This window comes from Corvus kubaryi, unplaced genomic scaffold (assembly GCF_017639235.1).
Source record: "Corvus kubaryi isolate FWS band 111438036 unplaced genomic scaffold, C.kubaryi_AGA036_p1.0 37256, whole genome shotgun sequence".
NCBI lineage: Eukaryota > Metazoa > Chordata > Aves > Passeriformes > Corvidae > Corvus > Corvus kubaryi.
Window position 1 is genome coordinate 6,324,951 of NW_024581076.1, and position 19,947 is coordinate 6,344,897.

General features: G+C 42.8%; 1 protein-coding gene across 2 annotated transcripts in view; it reads left to right on the forward strand.

The window, feature by feature from the left end:
* ZC3H12C (zinc finger CCCH-type containing 12C) overlaps positions 1–16,181 on the forward strand; it is a 45,676-nt gene extending 29,495 nt beyond the window's left edge. For both annotated transcript variants that reach the window (XM_042023864.1, XM_042023863.1), the window contains 4 exons: positions 4,174–4,313; positions 7,063–7,297; positions 8,215–8,321; positions 9,061–16,181. In XM_042023864.1, the coding sequence (XP_041879798.1) occupies positions 4,174–4,313; positions 7,063–7,297; positions 8,215–8,321; positions 9,061–10,457 (1,879 nt within the window). In that variant the 3' untranslated portion in view covers positions 10,458–16,181. The remainder of the gene's footprint in view (positions 1–4,173; positions 4,314–7,062; positions 7,298–8,214; positions 8,322–9,060) is intronic.
* The last annotated feature ends 3,766 nt before the right edge of the window (positions 16,182–19,947 follow it).

Consider the following 19,947-nt stretch of genomic DNA (forward strand, 5'->3'; position numbering starts at 1 on the left):
ACGGAGAAAATGAAAAGTGTTCTCATCAGAAGTTTTACACTTTCTACTAATTTTCCTAGCCTTGAAAATGCTTTATTGATTTTTTGCGTAGGAAACATTATACTACTTTATTTTCTTTCATTTAAAAATAAAACTACACCTATCAACAGACCAAATATAAAAGTGGTGGTAAAAAGAATCATTCACACATGATATGAAAAAGAAATAGGTACTTCTAAAGGAATATACTTTATCTTGCTGTTGAGAGTGGTAGATGAAACGTAACAAGCAGAACCAGTGTACTGTACACCAGTATCTCACCCAGGGCTACAGCTGTCAACCTGACTGCTCTGAGCTTTCTCATATTCCTAATAACTGGAAAGATATTTTTAAAAGTTTCTTGACAAAGAAGTACAAACATTTCTCATCTTTTTTGCAACTAAGAAGAGGGAAAAGAAGTCAGAAGCAGTAACATGATTTCAGTCTTTTCACCATATGATGTATCATAAAGCTGATGAAGCGCAAAGATCACAAAATGAAGACCATCAAATCTGCATAACAGCAAAGTGAACAAATTTTAATTGCACATCTCTTTTACAGACTTTCTCACTAATGATTTAAATTCCTTGGAATTTGTAGCCGCTCAGATCCCAGCTTAGGCATGTACCTGAAAAGGAGTGGAAAAAAGTGAAGATTTATACATGTTATAAATTCACTTGCTCCACAGTGCAGAGTAGCTGGTATGCATTGTAATGCATTCCCCACTTCTGTTTCATGCAGTTTATTTAAAATTTCTGTTCTGGATGAAAGAATTTTAATAGTCTGTATTAGGCAAGAGAAAACTAAGGAGCTGAACTGCCTGGTCTTCCCTCTGCCTCTAAAAGTGTGGCCTGAACTACAACCTGATGGAAGGCAATAGGCAAGAATGTCCACTTTTTTTCCTGAAGTTATTTCTCAGACTTGCAGAAGGAAACATAGTGTTGCTAAAACGTAGTCTTAACACACCACTTGCTCACTGTAAGGAGTGAAAAGTGGGTTTATCCACTTGAAACCCTGGAGATTGTATAGAGCAGTCACAGTACAGTGATTCCACTGGAATTTAGTAGCTGGAACAAGCCCTTCCTGACTGTTTTAAAATGGCTTACAATATGTTTATGGTTGTACACAGCCTGCTGATAGCACGAGCAGTAACCTCTTTTCTCAGCGTTTGCAAAGGAGGCCTTATGGCTTCTCCCTGGGTGCTGAAAGTGCACCAGGTGTCCCAATCTTGTGTCATTGAGGGAAGATGGAGTTAGACTGTGGATGAAGTACTGTTGGCCATTTTTGCTCTGCACTGTGTGCGTGTGCACTTTAAGTGTGTCACATCTGTGTGTGGTTTGCTTTCCCATTCCTGGTAAGTTTTGAAATACAGAAAGATACTACTCTTTCAGCCAAACAAGCACAAGAGTAGTTGTATAGTATAAAACAATGCCTAGAAAAAATACTGGTCTGTGTTTTATAATTACAGTGTTATTATGATGTAATTCTATATCGTGTGATATGATCATAGAAAACAGGGAATGCGTTACTGCAGAGGCCTATAACCATAGCTAAAAAGGGTATTTAGGTAGAGATATTGTTCCTGACAGTGTTCCTAGTGTAGCCCTGTAGGCACAGAAGATGGGCTTAAACTATCCTTCGAGTACCCCATGCCAGCTGAAATTTACAAACTTTGTTATGCTTGGCAACAGTTGCAGTATCAGAGTATATGCTTATGTCTGCAGGTACTGCCTCCAGTATCATTAGAAGAGGAAGTAGGACACTTCCTCACTTAAATCCTGTTAATGGTAGTGGGCTCTTCTTTGCCTTTTTCCTTTTCTTTTTTTTTTTTTTCCCTTTTGTTTGGGATGTGTGACCTTCAACACAGCCTCTGCTGAGAATGATGTTTTGTAAGAGGTGTTAGCCATGACTCATTCTCCCTTGACACAGGTGGAAGTGTACACCACCTCCTTCACAGACTTCTGAAATCGGAACATTTTTGCAAATTTTTTCTCACTTTTACTTTGGTACCTTGTCCATTGCACAATTACTCAAGCTCCCTCAGTGTCAAGAAATAAACCAGCAGTGCTATGTTTTAGAAAGGTGGAAATAGTAGGTACTTAAAATTTCCCTGCTGAGGGGGACAAAAGTTTTTAGATAACTTTCTGGTGTTCTGTTTACCTCAAAACATGCAAGGAGAAGGAACTTTTAAAATTCCTGTGGCTATCTATCATGCTATTGTCCTCTTCACAAATCACGGACAAAGAATAGTCTTTTACCCTTCTGGAAAGCAGATTGTGGCATGCCTGCTATGACAAGCCAAGTGAAAGGTGATGGCTTGTTTCCATGCCCCTGAGTTTCTTCGGCTACACAGAGCTGCAGGTTTGGGACAGACCTCGCAAAAGTTGCTTGTCTCCTCTTGTGCATGGAGAGGCCAGACTGGCCTCAGAGGAGCTGTCTAACTTGTTCTGCAAAGCCTCCGGTGAGGAGATCCCAAAATCCATGGCCAGACTGTCCCACAGACTAGGGAGAAAGCTTTTACTAGCACAGTGCTTAACTGTTCCTTACGCTAGTTAAGGACTTTTCTGTCCTTACCCAGTGGGACTATCGTGGGTTGCCTGTGGCTTGCCTCCTCCCAACAGAATGGGGGAGAAAACAGGAGGAACAGAAGCAAGAAAACCCATGGCTCAAAACAATGACAGGGAGATCACTCATCAAGTAATTTTTTATGTCAGGCAGACTCAGCTTGGGGAATTCAATTTCATTTATAGCCAGTTAATATAAATATTTAATTCCAAATTTAATATTGGGAAACAAAAAAGAAAAACATTAAAATATTTATGGGGAAGACTGTCTCTCCTTTTCTAGGCTTGCTTCATTCCAAACATGTGTCCTCCCCACTACCTCCCCACAGCCTCGCTCTTACACCTTGTCACAGCTGCAGGTGGCAGTCAGTCCTCCCAGAGCAGCTGTGAGCCGTGCAGGGGGCTGAGGTCAGAGTGTCACAGTTTTTCTCTGCTGCTCCTTCCTTCTTGCCCTTTTCCTGTTCTCAAGAGTGCAAGTCCCTCTGGGAGTGTACCTGCTCCTCATGAAGCACCTCCTCGTCCTCAAACCTTGGTGTTCCCTCGTTCCCTTCTCCGCTGTGGAGCTGGCTAGAGCTGGGTGTGCCCATCATGGGGCAATCCCAAACTCCTCTCACAGCAGCTCCCTGCTCCCAGAACCTCTCTGTGGACACCCATTGGCTGATTGCTGTCCTCCATTTCAGTTACTTCCTATACGTGGAAGATTGATTTGTTCTTTCACAAGCTGCTTTTTTTCCCCAGATTATCTAAATGTGCTTCCTTCAGCCTTTCCCCATAGGTCTCCTTTCACTTTCTTCTGGATTCCTTCTATTTCATCTATGTCTTTTATAATGTCATGCCTAAAACTGGATGTAGAAGTTGGGCAAAGGCTTGTCTGCCTTTAGAAAATGACATAATTGCGTCTCTTGCCTTACCCCAGACAGTTATTGCACAACAGACACACGTTTTGTTTTGCTTGTGTCTGATCAGTTTCTGCTTAATTGTCTCTTCACAGCTTTTTAAATAACATTAATTTCTCCTTCTGAAGTATGTACTAAGCACATTCTTAGTTTTGCCATGTTGATTTTGGACAGTCTCCCCAGTTTGCCTAATTTGTCCTGCTGAGTGCCTGCCATCCCCTTGGGCTTGGAGCCTTCTCCTCTCTCCCTGTTCACACAGGACCTCGCAGAGCTCTCTGCTGTCCCTTCTGCTGCTTCCATGCGCACCTGTGCTCATCTGCTAACATTTCCTAAACACAGTTCACTCTCATGTTGGTATTTCAGGCCTTCTGCTTTCCCTCAAGTCTTTGAGCTGCCTGTTATACCCCATACAGTTGGTTGGGCTATGAGGATTTTTAAAAGCACACTTATATTTTTCTTTACTTGTCAAATCTTTGTACAGGTGATAAATGTGTTTGGCAGATTCAGTAACCCTCTCCCACGCTGTTTTGGAAATGATGGCTGTGTTTGGGCTAGGCTCAGACAGACTCCCAGCTGCTTTTAGAGACCATGGAGCAAGTGAAGAGCATGGCTTTGACATCTGCATTTTACTGAGCTCCATTTGTGGTCATAGAAAAACAAAGTCATCTAATAAAGAATTTTAATATGTGTTTCAGCCACGGGAACAAAGAAGTATTTTCTTGTCGAGGAATCAAATTGGCAGTAGACTGGTTTTTGGAAAGAGGCCACAAGGATGTTACTGTGTTTGTGCCAGCGTGGAGGAAAGAACAGTCGAGACCAGATGCTCTTATAACAGGTAAGCTCCATCTTTGCTTGTTTGTTCAGTGCTTTGCACAGCATGAGTGCTACTGCTCAAATGAACAAACCTTTAGCAGTGAAAGGCTGTAACAAAAAGTATCTCTGCTGTAGTGACTTCCTTGCGACTTACAGGATGGAAAAAGACAAAGCAATGCCCTCTCCACATCCTCCTGTTCTGTTCTGCTCATCTGCTCAAGTTTCCCTTAACATTGCTACTTACTTCTTGAAGGATGTAATTGCCTTTGTTAAAATATGCTGTCTGTGCAGTATTAGTACCAAAGAGGTTTGAAGTTAGTCATTTGGTGGGTATTATTTCTTGTGGTGAGCAGATTCTGCCAGGATGGCCTGTCACTGCCCATGGTCTGGGTTATGAGAATTATCTGGACAGAAAGGGACTGGTTCCTCTCTTTGTCATTACTATTAGCAAATAGACAACTTTTGAAAATTTTAATTTTGAATGTGTTTATATAGAAAAAAATATGGTGTAGAGGTATTGATTCCTTCATCAAACTAACAGGTTCTGTGTGAAGGCTGGAGAGACATCCTCCAACTGCCCTAAAGTTGAAACAGAAAGGAATTAGGGGTTAAAAAAACCCTAGAACTTGGAGAGGAGGAAGGGGGTTTTCTGAGATGGGACCCAACATGATTGCCATTAAAGAAGGGGAGGCTTTTGAGACTAATAGCTGTAGCTTCTAGAAGAATACAGAAGCATGTTTCGATTGCCATGAGCATTTTCAAATATCTGGAAAGATCCTCTCAGCACTTCATCCCATTTGCTTGGTTGCAACTAGAATATAGCATGTTAACACATGGTAACATTTGGAAAGCCGCAGTTACCCTGTCAGCACTGGCAGTGTGGAGCCTTTCTCTTGAAGCCTTTCTTTCGCCGTACTGGTGTTTGGGGTATGAGAAGAGCATTGGCTAAGTAATAAAAATTTGGCCACTTAGAAATAGATAGTGACATCTGCTTGAAGTGTGCGTAGGGCTAAACACCCCAAAAGGCATTTCAAGAAAGCAGCAAGCTAGAATTGACCTTGCAATGGTCAATTGTCTAGCAATGAGAAATCAGTTTTCCGTCTGTGATCATGTACCCTGAAAATGGGAGGAACATCAGAGCAGGTTGTTGTATCTTCTGTGAAAATACTGCATCTTCTGTTTTCTTCTGAGGATGCAGAAAGCCTGTGTGCTACCAGGCATGTAAAATACATGGTGCTGGCACTCTGTTGCCAGAGATACGCACCTGAAATCCGCGGCCAGCTGGAGTTTGGAAAAAGCCCTAGATGAGTAACATGGGGATGGTTCTAGACTGTCAGCATTCATGAGAGTCTCTTGGACTAAACAGCCGCATCTTTCTTACCAGTACCCACCAGTCATCACGTGGCAGATCTTTTTATTCTTTCTTAGCAGGGAAAAAAAAATCACTTCCCATCACACTCTCACTCATCATTTACCGCATTGTGGGGCATTGAATACAAAAAGGTTGTATTTCATTTAAAATCTTGTGCTTTTTCTACTAAGCAGATAAATGCTTGTATCAAATATATTGTTTATATGTAATATTAATGCTGTATTTCTTCCTGTCGGAATCTTTTTTTTCCCCAGATGGAATATGTCCCCTGTCAAGTTTCTTATGCTACAAAACAGTTGAGTTATTTGAGTTATTACCCATTACTAAGAGCCATGATTCATATTCACTATGCAAGCATCTTCTGCTGTTTTAGGTGTTGCCTAGTTTTTTTGTGTATTTTTCTTTCATAGCTTATCTGTTCTGAGGAGAGTGATAGGTAGGAGAATCAACAGAAGGGGTAGGTGCCCCAGTACTAGGTACAACCTCCTTAGTAGCCTGAGGTCCATCTTTCAAACCTGCTTGGGATCTCTGGGTTCCGCACAGGAAAAGGGAAAATACTTTTGGGATATGTGAGTGACAGATTGTGTAGAACAAGAAGGAGCTACATAAAATGCTAAATATGATTATTTAGAAGGACTGAAGAGAAATCTGGCTTTGATAAGAACTTACATATAAACGTGTAAACCATTCAAGGAAAGATACAATCTAAAGTATTACTGGTGTTAACAAAAAAAACAAACAAAACAAACCACCACCATTTTTGCTGTTGGTTACAAGATGACAGCAGAGGTCTTTCTGGGGAATGCTGCTAATATTTGTGGAGAACCTGAGTGCTTGTACCGAATGTGGGTTTTCTAGTCCTTTGGGTACCCCTTCTCTTGATGGGCAGGGATTCAATGAGACAGTCCCATTAATGTGAGCTACTGGAATTCTTTCAAAAGATGCTTCTTGCTGGCTTCCACAAAGAAATGAAGAAAGTCTGTCCTTACCGAGGAGCTCAGTTATGGGAAAGCCGTGGCTATTCTTGGGTATAGTGCTCCTATTCAGTGGTGTTTAAAATGACCCCTTCAACCAGAGGAGTACTGCACAGATGTTTTGATAAAATGGGGATTTTTTGAACCACAGGAACATGAACAAGATCCCTTGTGTTAGTCTTAGAGAAATGGTGTGGAGCAGGAGGTTTTGATTTGTTTGCAGGGTTTTTTGAAAGTATTGCCAGCTGACTGCTGACTATAAGTTCAGATATCATATATGGGACACCTTCTGCTGGACTATAACCACCTAAGACATTTTTAGTCCTAAGTGCTTGGATTTTCTTCCTCAAGTCTAATGTTTTTAGAGATTAAACAAATTTTTTTCTCTTCTTTGTTGTTTGATTTTTGATTCTTATTCCTTGTAGATCAAGAAATCTTACGTAAATTAGAAAAGGAGAAGATTCTTGTGTTCACACCATCCCGGCGTGTGCAAGGGAGAAGGGTGGTGTGCTACGATGACCGATTCATAGTGAAGTTGGCCTTTGAGTCAGATGGCATCATTGTCTCTAATGATAACTACAGGGATCTAGCTAATGAAAAGCCAGAATGGAAGAAGTTCATAGATGAACGCTTGTTGATGTATTCATTTGTTAATGACAAGTAAGTCATTCTGTCTTTATATGTGCCACTAAAATAATTGAAGAAAGGACAGTTTGACGATTTGTACGAATTTTTTAGTTTGCACCCAAATCATTAGGTACATGTAGGAAAACAAGATGAATAGTCAATCATAGATTTGGTCTTCTGATTAAAAATACTCAAAACTGTTTTTCTAGCAACATTTTTGTGTCTTTTTATGCTGTTTTTTCCTCTTTGGTGTATGCCAATGTATATTCAGTGTATGCTATGGTATAATATTCCAGCTCTGTTGGTATCCTGAGCCAGCATGTTCCAGCTGTTGATATACTGTGCCTGTGGTTAGACTCCTAAGTCCTAGAGTCACAGAAAAACCCATGTTGGAATGAACCTCACGGGGTCTGTGATTCAACTGTCTGATTAGATCCATCTATAGTAACTCTGTACCCCAGCCTACAGATCAACTGCAGTTGCAGCTGGTGGCTTCTTGTAGTAGGAGGGACTCAGTACCCCACCAAGCAGGCTCTTGTACTGAGGTGCCTGAATGCTGATGCAAGAGTCCTAGGCAGTCAGTACAGTTTTGCAAAGCTAATAGGGGTGTTTTAAGAAATGGCTGCTTGTATTGCTGCCCTTACTTTTGATTTTGGGATGGGTTATTTGCAGCCCTGCTTTGCTACAAAGCATCAGCTGAGCTGGACCAAAGGTGTCTGTAGCAGCCTGGAGGTGTCCACACAGTCTGTTCCTGTGACTTACCTGTCAGGCAGTACCTGCAAATTGCAGTACCTGCAATTTGACCTTCCAAAACTGCTCTCGGGGTACCCGGATTTAAAAACGACAGGATGGCAGGTTATGGTGTAGCATAGTCATGAGGTTCTTGGTCATTGCATGAGGAGTGCAAAAAGGCTTGTTTGTTTCCATAATACTTTTTTCTTTCTTTATAGATTTATGCCTCCTGATGATCCTCTTGGTCGCCATGGTCCAAGTCTGGACAATTTTCTTAGGAAGAAGCCTATTGTGCCAGAACATAAGAAGCAACCGTGTCCGTATGGTAATTTGATGTAACCCATCAATTTTTTTTGTACTGGGACTGGGGACCAAGCTCCTGCTTTATTTTAACATTGCCAGAACTGTTAAAAACTCTTTAACATTGGTTTTAACATTGTTGTTTTAGCCTGAGATGGGTTGAAATGCTGAACTGATGGTGGAAACCGTAAGAGGTTTTTTCATGTGCTACTTAGAAAACATTTCTGTCTACTAGTTGAACTAAAGGAACAATTTAACTAATCATTCATTGGAATAGATCCAAATCAACACCTACATTCTGCAGGTTCCAGAAGCCCTTTTCTAATATCATGGGATATTGAGCTTTTCTTCCAGAAAATTAATTGAGCTATCTGAAGGTTAGCTACAGGCATCTTGACTGAGCTGAAACTTGCTGGCCTTATTGCTGTGGGACTTCCCTGTTAAGTTTTGTGCTTGTATATTGCCTTGGCCCGACACAGCAGGTGCGTAGACTCCCTGGCAATGCCACATTCAGTTCAAAACGTGGCTGGTAGTGTTGGTCTGCATTCCCAGGGCATCAGCTGCAGAACGCTACCACTGCCTCTTTTTTCCCCACAAAACAGGAGAGGAGCTCTTAGAGCACACCCTGTGTTGCACCAAACCTATCTCGTTTGCAAGATCTTTCAAATCAACAGTAAAACTTTAAATGAGGGGCATTTCTGTTATTTGATGGCTAACAGATCTTGTTTGAAGTTTGCTAAATCTGCTTATGTCTGTATTAACAGGGAAGAAATGTACCTATGGACACAAATGCAAATACTACCATCCAGAAAGAGGAAATCAGCCTCAGCGATCCGTAGCTGATGAACTTCGTGCCATGTCTAGAAGCACAGCTGCCAAAACTACAAGTGAAGGAGGACTGGTAAAAAGCAATAGTGTTCCCTGTAGCACTAAAAGTGATGGCACTTCAGAGCTGAAGCGTGCTGCTCCAAAGAGGCAATCCGATCCTAGTATAAGGACTCAAGTCTATCAAGACTTGGAGGAAAAGCTTCCCACCAAAAACAAATTGGAAACCAGGTCTGTACCTTCTTTAGTTAGTATACCAAGTTCCTCTGCTGGAAAACCCCAAAGTACTGCACCTTTAACTAACGGCCTTCCATCCGGAGTTCACTTCCCACCTCAGGATCAAAGACCACAGGGACAGTATCCTACAGTGATGATGGCAACCAAAAATCATGGAACACCAATGCCTTATGACCAGTATCCAAAATGTGAGTCTCCGGTGGATATAGGCTATTACTCCATGCTGAGTGCATATTCAAATCTCAGCGTATCTGGTCCGCGTAGTCCAGAAAGGCGCTTCTCCTTGGACACAGATTATAGGATTAGCTCTGTAGCTTCCGACTGCAGCAGCGAGGGGAGCGTCAGCTGTGGCAGTAGCGATTCCTACGTGGGTTACAGCGATCGCTCGTACATGAGCTCGCCTGACCCACAGCTAGAGGAGAACTTGAAGTGCCAACATATGCACCCCCACGGCCGCCTTAACACCCAGCCCTTCCTGCAGAGCTACCACGAGCCTCTCACACGAGTGCAGAGCTACAGTCACGAAGAACCAAAGCATCACCACAAATCTCCCATTCCGTACATGGCTGTGCATCTGCAGCATCCAGCAGTCGGGGCTCGTTCCAGTTGTCCGAACGACTACTCCGCATCTCAGAGCTCGTCCCATTCAAAGGCGCTGCATCTGGGGAGAGCGCTGGTGTCCACGAGAATAGACAGCATTTCAGACTCCCGTTTGTATGAAAACTCTCCGTTAAGACACAGAAAGCCTTACGCTGCCCAGGAAGGTCTGGGAGGTTGGGACAGGCAGAGTTACGGGATGGATGCCTACGGCTACCGCCAGACATACTCCTTGCCCAGCAACCCCACGCAGCCGTGCTACGAGCAGTTTGCCTTCCAAAGCCTTCCCGAGCAGCAGGACCAGCCCTGGCGCGTACCTTACTGTGGAATCCCGCAAGACCCCCCAAGGCACCAAGACACCCGGGAGAAGGTTTACATTAACCTCTGCAACATCTTCCCCCCCGACCTCGTGAGGATGGTGATGAAGAAGAACCCTCACGTGACGGACGCTCAGCAGCTCGCTGCAGCCATCTTAGTGGAGAAATCTCAGCTAGGTTATTGAGACACGATGCATCTTTGTGGTGTCTCGTAGTTTTCAGCTCAGCACTAACGCTGAGGGAGGTTTGCTACAATAGCATTTGGGATCTCCTTCTCAGCAAGGAGGTTATAGAGTACTCCGTTTATGTGAAATACTGTATCATGGAGTCTGTATGTATAGCCCCATGCATTGGAAGTACCAGATATGTTTTGTGTTCTAGTTTGAAAATTTTTAAATGGCTATTTTCACATCTGGAATATGTTCCAGTTTAAATTAATATATATATATATATAAAAATAATCTGTGGTCTCTGGTTATAATCTTTGGTGCATCAGGGGTTTATATGCAGCGCTTTCTTATCATTGTTACATTTTGTTGGGAATTTTTTGTTTCATTTTTTAACTTGCTGGATGCTTATCCTTGGGGCTGTGAGATATTAACCTGCAGAAAGAGGATTTTGCTACTTCTGGCAGGCAATTTTCAAGCCAAGTTTCTGAACTTTTTACACCACCATAAGTAAGTCTGATGTATGTTTGTTTGTTTTTGTGAGCTTTTTTGTGCTGTAATCACCTGTTTGTAGAAAACAAAGATTTACTACAGCACTGACTTCATTTTTTGAAACAAATAATTAAGTTACCAGTTAACAGTGAAATGGGTAACAATGTATTGGTAATTTATAGTATGGCACTTTTCGTTGCTTTCTTTGTTTTGCTTAAATAGTTACATGTTTTTGTTGATGCAGTCAATTAGTAAGATCAGATGCAAACAGAGGAGGAAAATTTTTTTTTTTTTTTACTAATCTATGGATATGGTAAAAGCCTTATTGCCTGATTTTCAAAGGTACTGAGAATTTGCAGCCCCCTTGGAAGCTAAGAGAAGCTGCAAATGCTCAGGATCTCCCCAAACCAGGCCACCCTGTTTCAGTTCCCGTGTGTTGTTACCCAGCTCTGTGTATTTCTGGTCAGTAGATGGGGACCTGAAATCGTAGGGCCCTGTTTAGTTGTTTTATATGTTTTTCCTTTGTATTGCTGCACAACTGTACTGGATAAAATATGCTTTTCATAAAATATTTACCTGTTTTTAAATGAATTTAATTATCTCAATGCAAGTTTTGTATTTAAGATACTGTTTGATTTTTCTTGCTATTTATCAAGGCTGGCCTGAAAAGGTTTTTGTGTGTTCAGGATATGCAACATTTATTAACTGCACTATGGTAATGATATTGTAGCTCAAAATAATAACTTAAACTTTTTTTTTTCCTTTTTTGGCTGGGGAGGGGAGAGTTGTGGGGAGAGAAGATACCATATGTGGTCCTGGAGTTAGTTTTTTGCTTTTTGCATTGTGTAGGCCTGATTCTTGCCACAAATAGTGTAGTTTTAGAAACAGACAAACCAAGTCTGTTTTAGCATTAGTAAGGGATATTTCTGGTTTAAAGTCATGGGTTTTACTAGCACCTCATAAGCTTTTATATATATATATATGAAAAATAGAAATAGTTTTTGCAATTGATGTCAGATGTACTTCCATGACGTGATCAGTTGCCGACAGTTTTAGGTTTCCATCCATTGTAACAATGTTCAGTGTTAAAAAAGTGTCACTAGTTTACACTATTACAGCTGATAATTTTGGTACACTTGCTGGAATTTTAAGTAAGGCCCTGAAGAACCAGAAAGTACCTTTTACTGTTGATACAAATTGTATCTTTTTAACTGAGAACTATTTTGATTTGTAGATTAGAAACACAAATGTATAATTATAACTAGTCTTTTGGGCAACATTTTATCCCTTATTTAAAAATTAGAGATTTCAGACATAGAATAGATTTAGGCAAGTGAAAGTAGGTATTTATTTAGGTGTCTGTCTCAATTTCACATACTAAAAGGAAAAAATAAACTATTGGCATCTTCTTCCTTCTAAAATCTTTGTAGTGGGAACTCACTAAAATAAAGGTAAAATGCTGCCTGAAAATGATGTCCAAGCACCTTTGAATACGAAGACGTTTTCACTACTTGTGTGACACCATGTGTTGCAGCAAGTAGGGTTTGGGTATACAGTAAATGCTTCTAAAGAGCATTGTGCTATAGACATATCCAATAATCTGAACCATGTTCAGCAAACCAACTCAGGACGTGGTGCTCCTGCAGCTTCCGCTGCCGGTGCGCTGCAGGTTCTGCCACTGCCTGTCCCCGTGGCAAGGCCGGAGGGGCTCTACACCATCTGTCCTGCGTTGTCTGTTTAGGGAGAAGACCTCTTCACCTGTGGCAACAGTTTTTCCCTGGATTTGGTTGGTGGCCATCTGTAGAGCATGTTTTAATGTAGAGATCAATGCAGCGCTGACGCTGAGGTTTGGACTGGGAAATGGGTCTCATCTTAGTTGTACGCTAAGATTTGGTTAAATTGAATTACACTGAAGTACTACACCATAGTGTAGATGCAGCTGTTTTAATAATGCAATTATTATGTTGGTGTTTTTAATGGGTTTCTACATTTATTTTTTATGTAGGTATTTACTTCTGCCAAAAGGTCAATTCCTTTAAGCATGAACTGAAATGTGCGTATGTAAAAGAAGTGTTTTGTGTTTTTCCCTGTGATGTGAGCACCAGGATGCTCCTGCCACGCACATGTCACAGTCTGGCCTAGAGCAGGGGCTCAGCAGGCTTAGCCATTGGGATATCGGTGCGAGGAGGTGTGTGGGACTGCGAGCTGCACTGCTCAGGCCTGAGATCCCACAGTCCATTGCCTCTGCACATATCCAGGGCAGTATTGAATCCCCAAAAGGGTGGTGATTCTTGTAATAGGTTCTGTGCTTTGCACCCCAGCACTGAAAATGCTTTAAAAATACAAGAGCAGGAGTAACTTGGTGGATTTTAATGTTGTGCAATGATGTGCTAGTTCCCCTTAGACTTGCTTATTTTGCGTAAAGGAAATTTACTGTGGACAAAACGTTTGCCTTGATACTTCCTTTTGTTTTGCTGTGTTAACAGATTGAGGAATTGTGTGTGAACTCCTCCATGGTGAGGAGACCAGTGTGTATATTTAACAACTTCTAAAGAGGACACCAGTAACAAACGTGGATGCAATGATACTGGTCAAATACTACCTTTGTCTGTGTAATTGCATTGATGCAAATAACTGAACTGTAACCTCCCGTGGTACTTAAATAGCAGAGGTAATTCAGTGATACTGTCTTGGCCCCAGCTGAGTGCCAGAGATGCAATGAACGATCTAGTACCTTCGAGTTAGAGCTGTCCCTCAGCTAAGAAGAGGGCAACACTTTTCCTTTGTCTTCAGTACTTGGGAGTTGTTTCGATACCTTGCAGAAACTCTGCATTTTTAGATAAAATCCCAAACTGTTATAACTGCATCAGTAATAGTATATAGATACACAGTATTTTTAATGCACATACATTAGGCATCTGCCCACAACTGTTTTCAATACAACAACCATATTTAGAGTTTTTAAGTATGTCCTGTAGGTAACTAACTTCGAGTTAAATATGCCCAGGGTATGACAGTATTAATCACTTCGTTGTCTTTTATTTCTTAAAATATGTGTAAGATATATATATATATATTTGTGTATATATACACACATATGTTTGGCAAGTGGGTTTAAGATACTGCTAATGGTCTGAGGTAAGATCATACCTTTCCAGGTGTCCCATTTTCTTTGGTATGTCTGAATTGTGGCTTGGTCCTCCACTGCAGAATACCTCTGGGGAGAGCCAAAAGCCTGATGTGTTCATGTGATGCCCCGAAAAGAGAAGGTGTGCCGGGCTGGGGAAGCCTTCGAAGGAGACCCCTGCAGCCTTGGCAGATGCAGACTGGTGCTGAGCTGTTGAGAAACTTCTGCTGTGAAAGTTTTAGCTAACGGTGAACACCTTTCCAAAAATATCAAAGCTGTCGGTGTAAACCAGAGTACCTCACTTGGAAGGGGATGCTGCAGGGGTTTGCTCCAGCAGGGCCAGCGCCAGAGGACTAAATGCCTTGGGTGAGAGATACTGCAGCATCTTGACACAGTAAGAGACTACCAAAACATTTATCAGTTTCATCAGTCGATGGTTTGACCAAGGTATTTTCAGTGTGTAAAGCTTGAAAAATGAGACACAATGCTTTCCTGCTCTCTGGAGCATTTAGAAAAATACTCAACTGACTTTTCATTGCTACTGAAAATTTTAAATACTGTGCAATTAAAGAGACCATTTTTTAAAAAAATAAAAATAACTTAGAAATTATTTATTTTTATTTACAGTGTGACTTGCTAATTTATTCCTTGCATTATAAGGCCATGGTGGAGTGCCGTTTAAGTTTTTTTATCACAGGAACTAAAACTGCTGAGAAGAAAACCAATAGATTTAAACTTAAAACAAAATTCTATGGCCTTGTTTTGTTTTCTGTAAAAGGGCTGAGGTTTTATAAATGTCAAATCACATTTTATATACTTTGTAAATTTTAGAGAGGCATAGTTTAAGAATCTTGTTCCAATTAAGTATGTTTGGGCACATTGTTTAGACTAATCATGTAACTAAACCTGGAATCATCTGTATTGAATGGTTTTTCCATCGAACCTTTTGCTCGGTAATGTGAGAGATGTTCAAATGTCACCTTTAGATGTTCTAGAATACATTTCTCAAGGTTTCATCAGAAGCTGGTGACTTAAGCACCCAATCACACGGGAGATGCGCATTTGCGTGGGAAACACCCTACAGCATGCTGGGTTTTCCTTGCCGTGCTGGTGCACATCAGGTCTGCCAGAGATGTTTATAAAGGCACTACCGAATAGTGTGTGCAGTTCGCAGTTATCAGTGTGCTTGAAATAATTTTCCAGCTTCCATTTTCAGGTCTTAAAGGGTTGTCATAACTTGTGCTTGGAGTGTTTATTACTCTGTCTACCCTTTAACCTAAATGATTGCAATAGTTCTCGTTCTGTCTCACACTCAATAGCCCTGGGAGGGCCCAGTCTCCCAAACACCACCACATACGCCTGACTTCAGCAGAAGTAGAGGCATGGGCCGGTGTTAGAGAAGCCCTGAGTCGGACTGGCATATATGTGAGTGCAGCAGGGCTGAAGCCTTGAGGAGCACAGCTGGAGAGCCACCTCCTCCCAAACAAAGGGGAGATCTCACTGGTGCTGACAGGTCATTCGGCCAGGATTGCCCTTTGCGGGTGTTGGGAACACCTACAGACCAAATTTTCTTAGATGCTTAAGCACAGCCATCGTCTGTGTTTCAAAGTATAACAATCTACTCTTCACCTTTTAAAACAAAACCTCTCTGCTTTTCTTGTAGAACAATCCTTTTTATTCTGGTCTCAGATAAATTAACCATGTGAGATTGGCTAGTTGGTTACTTCTTATTTATCTAAATGACATTCTTAATGAAACTGAAATTTAAAAACTGATCTCCCAGCATCCAGTAGAGTATCCTCCAAGGAAGCAATGCAGATACAGCAGCAATAACTGTATTTTGTAGTTATTTTCCCAGTCATTATCTCTGTATTTGTGTTGAGTAGGTGAGATTTTAATACTGTCCTGAAGTCTGCTCTGGGAAAACCATTAGTTAAAAATAATGTTTGGGCTACTTGATAAAGCAGTTGTCAAGCCGGCTCTTCATTCCTTCACTGGTTGTTCTGTATTATTTCTGTGATGTGACTATTCACATCTTAAAACTACCTTTAAACCATACAAAAGAACATGTACATGGATTCTGCTTTTAGAGAAAAAAAATAAAGATTCATTTTCCTCATTGATGGGCTGGTTTTGTTTCATAAAAAAAAATCTCTAGAGCAGTTAGTGAGTTATAGACAGCTTTGTGTTCCTACCTGAATAACAAAACTGCTCACTTTGAGTAAATCGGAACAGTTTCAAACATAGAAGCATAGAAAGGTTTGGTTTAGAAGAGACCTCAAAGATCATCTAGTCCCAACTCCCTTGGCATGGGCAGAGACACCTTTCACTGGACATGGTCAGCCTGGCCTTGGACACCTCCAGGGATGGAGCATCCACAGCTTCCCTGGGCAGCCTGTTCCAGTGCCTCACCACTGTCACAGTGAAGAATTTCTTCCTAACATCTAATCTAAACCTATTTTAGTTTAAAACCATTGCCCCTTGTCCTATCTGCCCGTAGAAAGAGTCCCTCTCTCATTTTTCTAATCCCCCTTAAGGTAGTGGAAGGTGCTGGAAGGCCTCCTGGGAGCCTTCTCCAGGCTGAACAGCCCCCACTCTCTCAGCCTGTCTTCATAGGGGAGGTGCTCCAGCCCCCTGATCATCTCTGTGACCCTCTGGACCTGCTCATACAGGTCAACATCTTCCTTGAGCTGAGGATCCCAGAGCTGGACGCAGCAGCATTCCAGGTAGGGTCTCACCAAGGGCAGGATCCTCTCCCTTGCCCTGCTGGCCACAAGCAGGATACAAGTGGCTTTATGGGCTGTGAGCACACACTGTTGACTCATGTCCAGCTTTTCATCCACTAGAATCCCCAGCTCTCCATAGGGCTTCTTTCAATAACTTCTGGTCTATACTCATGTCTAGGATTGCCCTGAGCCAGGTGCAGCACCCTGCACCTGGACTTGTTGAACTTCCCTCTGGCTGACATCCTATCCTCCAAGTATGGCACCTGCACCACCCAACGTGGTGCCACACACAAACTTTCTGAGGGTGCTGTCAGTCCCTTTGTCTGTGTCACTGATGAAGATGTTAAAGAGCACCAGTCCCAGGAGAGAGCCATGAGGGACACCACCGGCCTCCACCTGGACATTAAGCCATTGACCACAAACCTCTGTCTGCATCCAGCCAGCCAGTTCCTTATCTACTGAATAATCCAGCCATCAAATACACATCTCTCTAACTGAGAGAAAAGGGTGTCATGTGAGACCATACATAAGCATGTATGATTATAGATTATCAGTTCATTTTTAATGTAGTAATTTGTATTTAATAGGCTCTTTCCCTTCATTTTGCTTACCAAGAAAAAAGCCTCTGGGATTAAGAGGACACATCAGTCATTTATAGTAGCAAATTTTGGATTTAGACATTGTACCAGTGAACCTAGTGTCCTTTCTTTGAAGAAACTGGTGTGCTGGATCATTCAGTTATAAAGCCGTGATTTGCAATGTCCCTAAACATGCTGGTTTCTTCATAGGTGAGTTGCTGGCACAGGTTGGGTCTCAGTTTTTTAGCTTGCTTCAAGAATGCTAAATACAGCCATTCTTTTTTTCTCAAAACATCAAGCCGCTGGTGTTCGTAAATGTTTGTATAATCTGGTTTGGTCTCTCTGGATAGTGGTCATACCACCACCTGAGGCTTCTCCTCCGTAGTTCTGCTTTCTCCCTTGGGCTGATCAAGCACCGTGAGTTTCCCCAATTCAGTCAATTCTCTAAATCCCATGAGATCTGCCTGCATCACCTGCAGGGCAGGCCTGGAGAGCCTGTCACCTGTTTACAAATTTCTCTTGCATAAGCCTTAACAAAATGCCTGTGAGCCTGACAGGCATCACAGCAGCCTCTGATGCAGGTAGAAGTGTTGTGACACTGGAGATGAAAGGGCTCTGTCACTCACCCTGGAGCTGAAACCTGAACTTGACAACCTGCATGACCTTGTTTGGAGAAGCTAAGGAGAGGCTGCTGTATGAACACACAGGGATGCTCCTTGTGAGACCATTTCCAAGCAGCACAAAATGTCACTTGGGCTGCTCTGGGCAGCACCCTCCAGCCTCACAGAATCTTTGAGATCATTCCATGCTGACAAAATGAAGGGACATTTAGAGATTTTGTGTCCTGGTGCATAAACTGCCCCTTTGCTGACTGTAGACAAATATCTGGCATGGAATTGGGCACACTGTGAGCACATGCATTGAATGCCACCATCATCCTGCTCTTCAGTGTCACAGCAGAGGACCTGCGTTCAGCAACCTCAGGACCTGCTCCTGAGACACCTGGCGTGGCAGAGCCAGCAGCAGAAGTGTTGAAAATGGTTTAAACTGCTTCCACCGACCGGCTTTGTCATGCACCTTGTTTCACTGAGCCTTCCCACCAGGCTCCCGGAGTCCCGCAACAAGCACCAGGAAGGAGCTGCTGCCCTGCATTTCCCTGCCCATCCCTGGGGGCGTATCCAACCCACAGAGCCTGGGAGAAGCTTCAGGCTGAGGAAGACCTGCGTAAATCCAGCTCGTAGGAGACCCAGGAGATCAGTCATCCCTGGAGTCACACAGGGCAGGACAGGGGTGGCTCAAGGAGCAGGGGTGTCCCAGTCCCACCGTGGCCGCCAGCCGGGTGCTGGGACTCGCGTGAGCACTCGGTGGCAGTGGTGCGGAAGATGTTCTGGTGCCACTCCATCTGATGGTCTCTATAGCAACAGTCGGGCTTTTTCTTTCCCAGCTGAACTGCCAAGAGCAGCAGGTAGGTATGACGGAAATTCAACGCTGATATTAATTTACATGAGCTGGGTGAAGTGTAAGCAAGAGGACTGTGGGGGATAAGGAGCTGGCAATGCTCTCCAGGCCCGTTCCTTATGGCAGCCAGGCTCACCTTACAGAGATCCCCAATTGCACCCTGGAACCAGAGCTGCAGTGCTGGTTTGAGTGACCCAACATTCCAACCCTTGGGAAGTGGCCTGAAAGGGGGAAAATTGAATTGGGGTCTGGCCAGGTTGCCTGTGAGAAGGAATTTTTGGGTTTCATCCACCTCTACAAAACTTTCAGGCATGCACAAACCTGGATTTTATTTTATGTTTTACCAGTTTCAGGAATAGAAAGTCTATTTTCCCTGGTGGGGGAAAAAAAAAGTGAACTGAATTCAGTAGCAGAACTCCCTATCTCAGGCAATGTGTTTTCCTACCTGTCCTTCCACTGCAGCCACCTCCAGCAGTTGTTGGGGGCTCTGGCACGAGCCACATGTTTGCAGAGTGCCTATAAACACAGAGCTGCTAGGGCTCAAACCCAGTCAAACATTTTGGGTTTTCTGGGGGGTGCAGACCATGGTGACCCTCAGCACTAACCTGCCCCCAGTGTTCACAGGCTGAGGCTCTGCCCTGGTCTGGTCACGGTCACCATGGCAAGGAGAGTCAGATGCTCCAGGAACTGCGGAGAGGGATGATGTGATGTTTGTTTGTTTATTTAATGCCTGATTAAATGAGCTTCCCTTGGTTCCTCTGCAACAAAATGATTTAATTAATGCTGAAACTCCGCACACACAGGATGCAGCAAAGCTGCTCACGGTTGGCACGGGCTACATCTATAGAATTATTTCGGAAAAAGGAAAACGTCAGCATGATAAAAATGGAAAGTGTTAGCGTGCCACGTGCTGCCAGGAAATGGAGCTGCTACCCTATTCTAAACCTGGATCAGACTTTTAGTGAAAGTTAACTTGCTCACCCCACCTTTTGACATTTAAAGCTAATTTAATAGAATACCCACCCCCAGCTGAGGGCCAGCAAGTGCCGTAGGAGGCGTGCAGGCTTCCACTCACTAACTCGTCAGTGCACATCAACTGCAGAAAGCCAAGCAGCAGCAGAACTTCT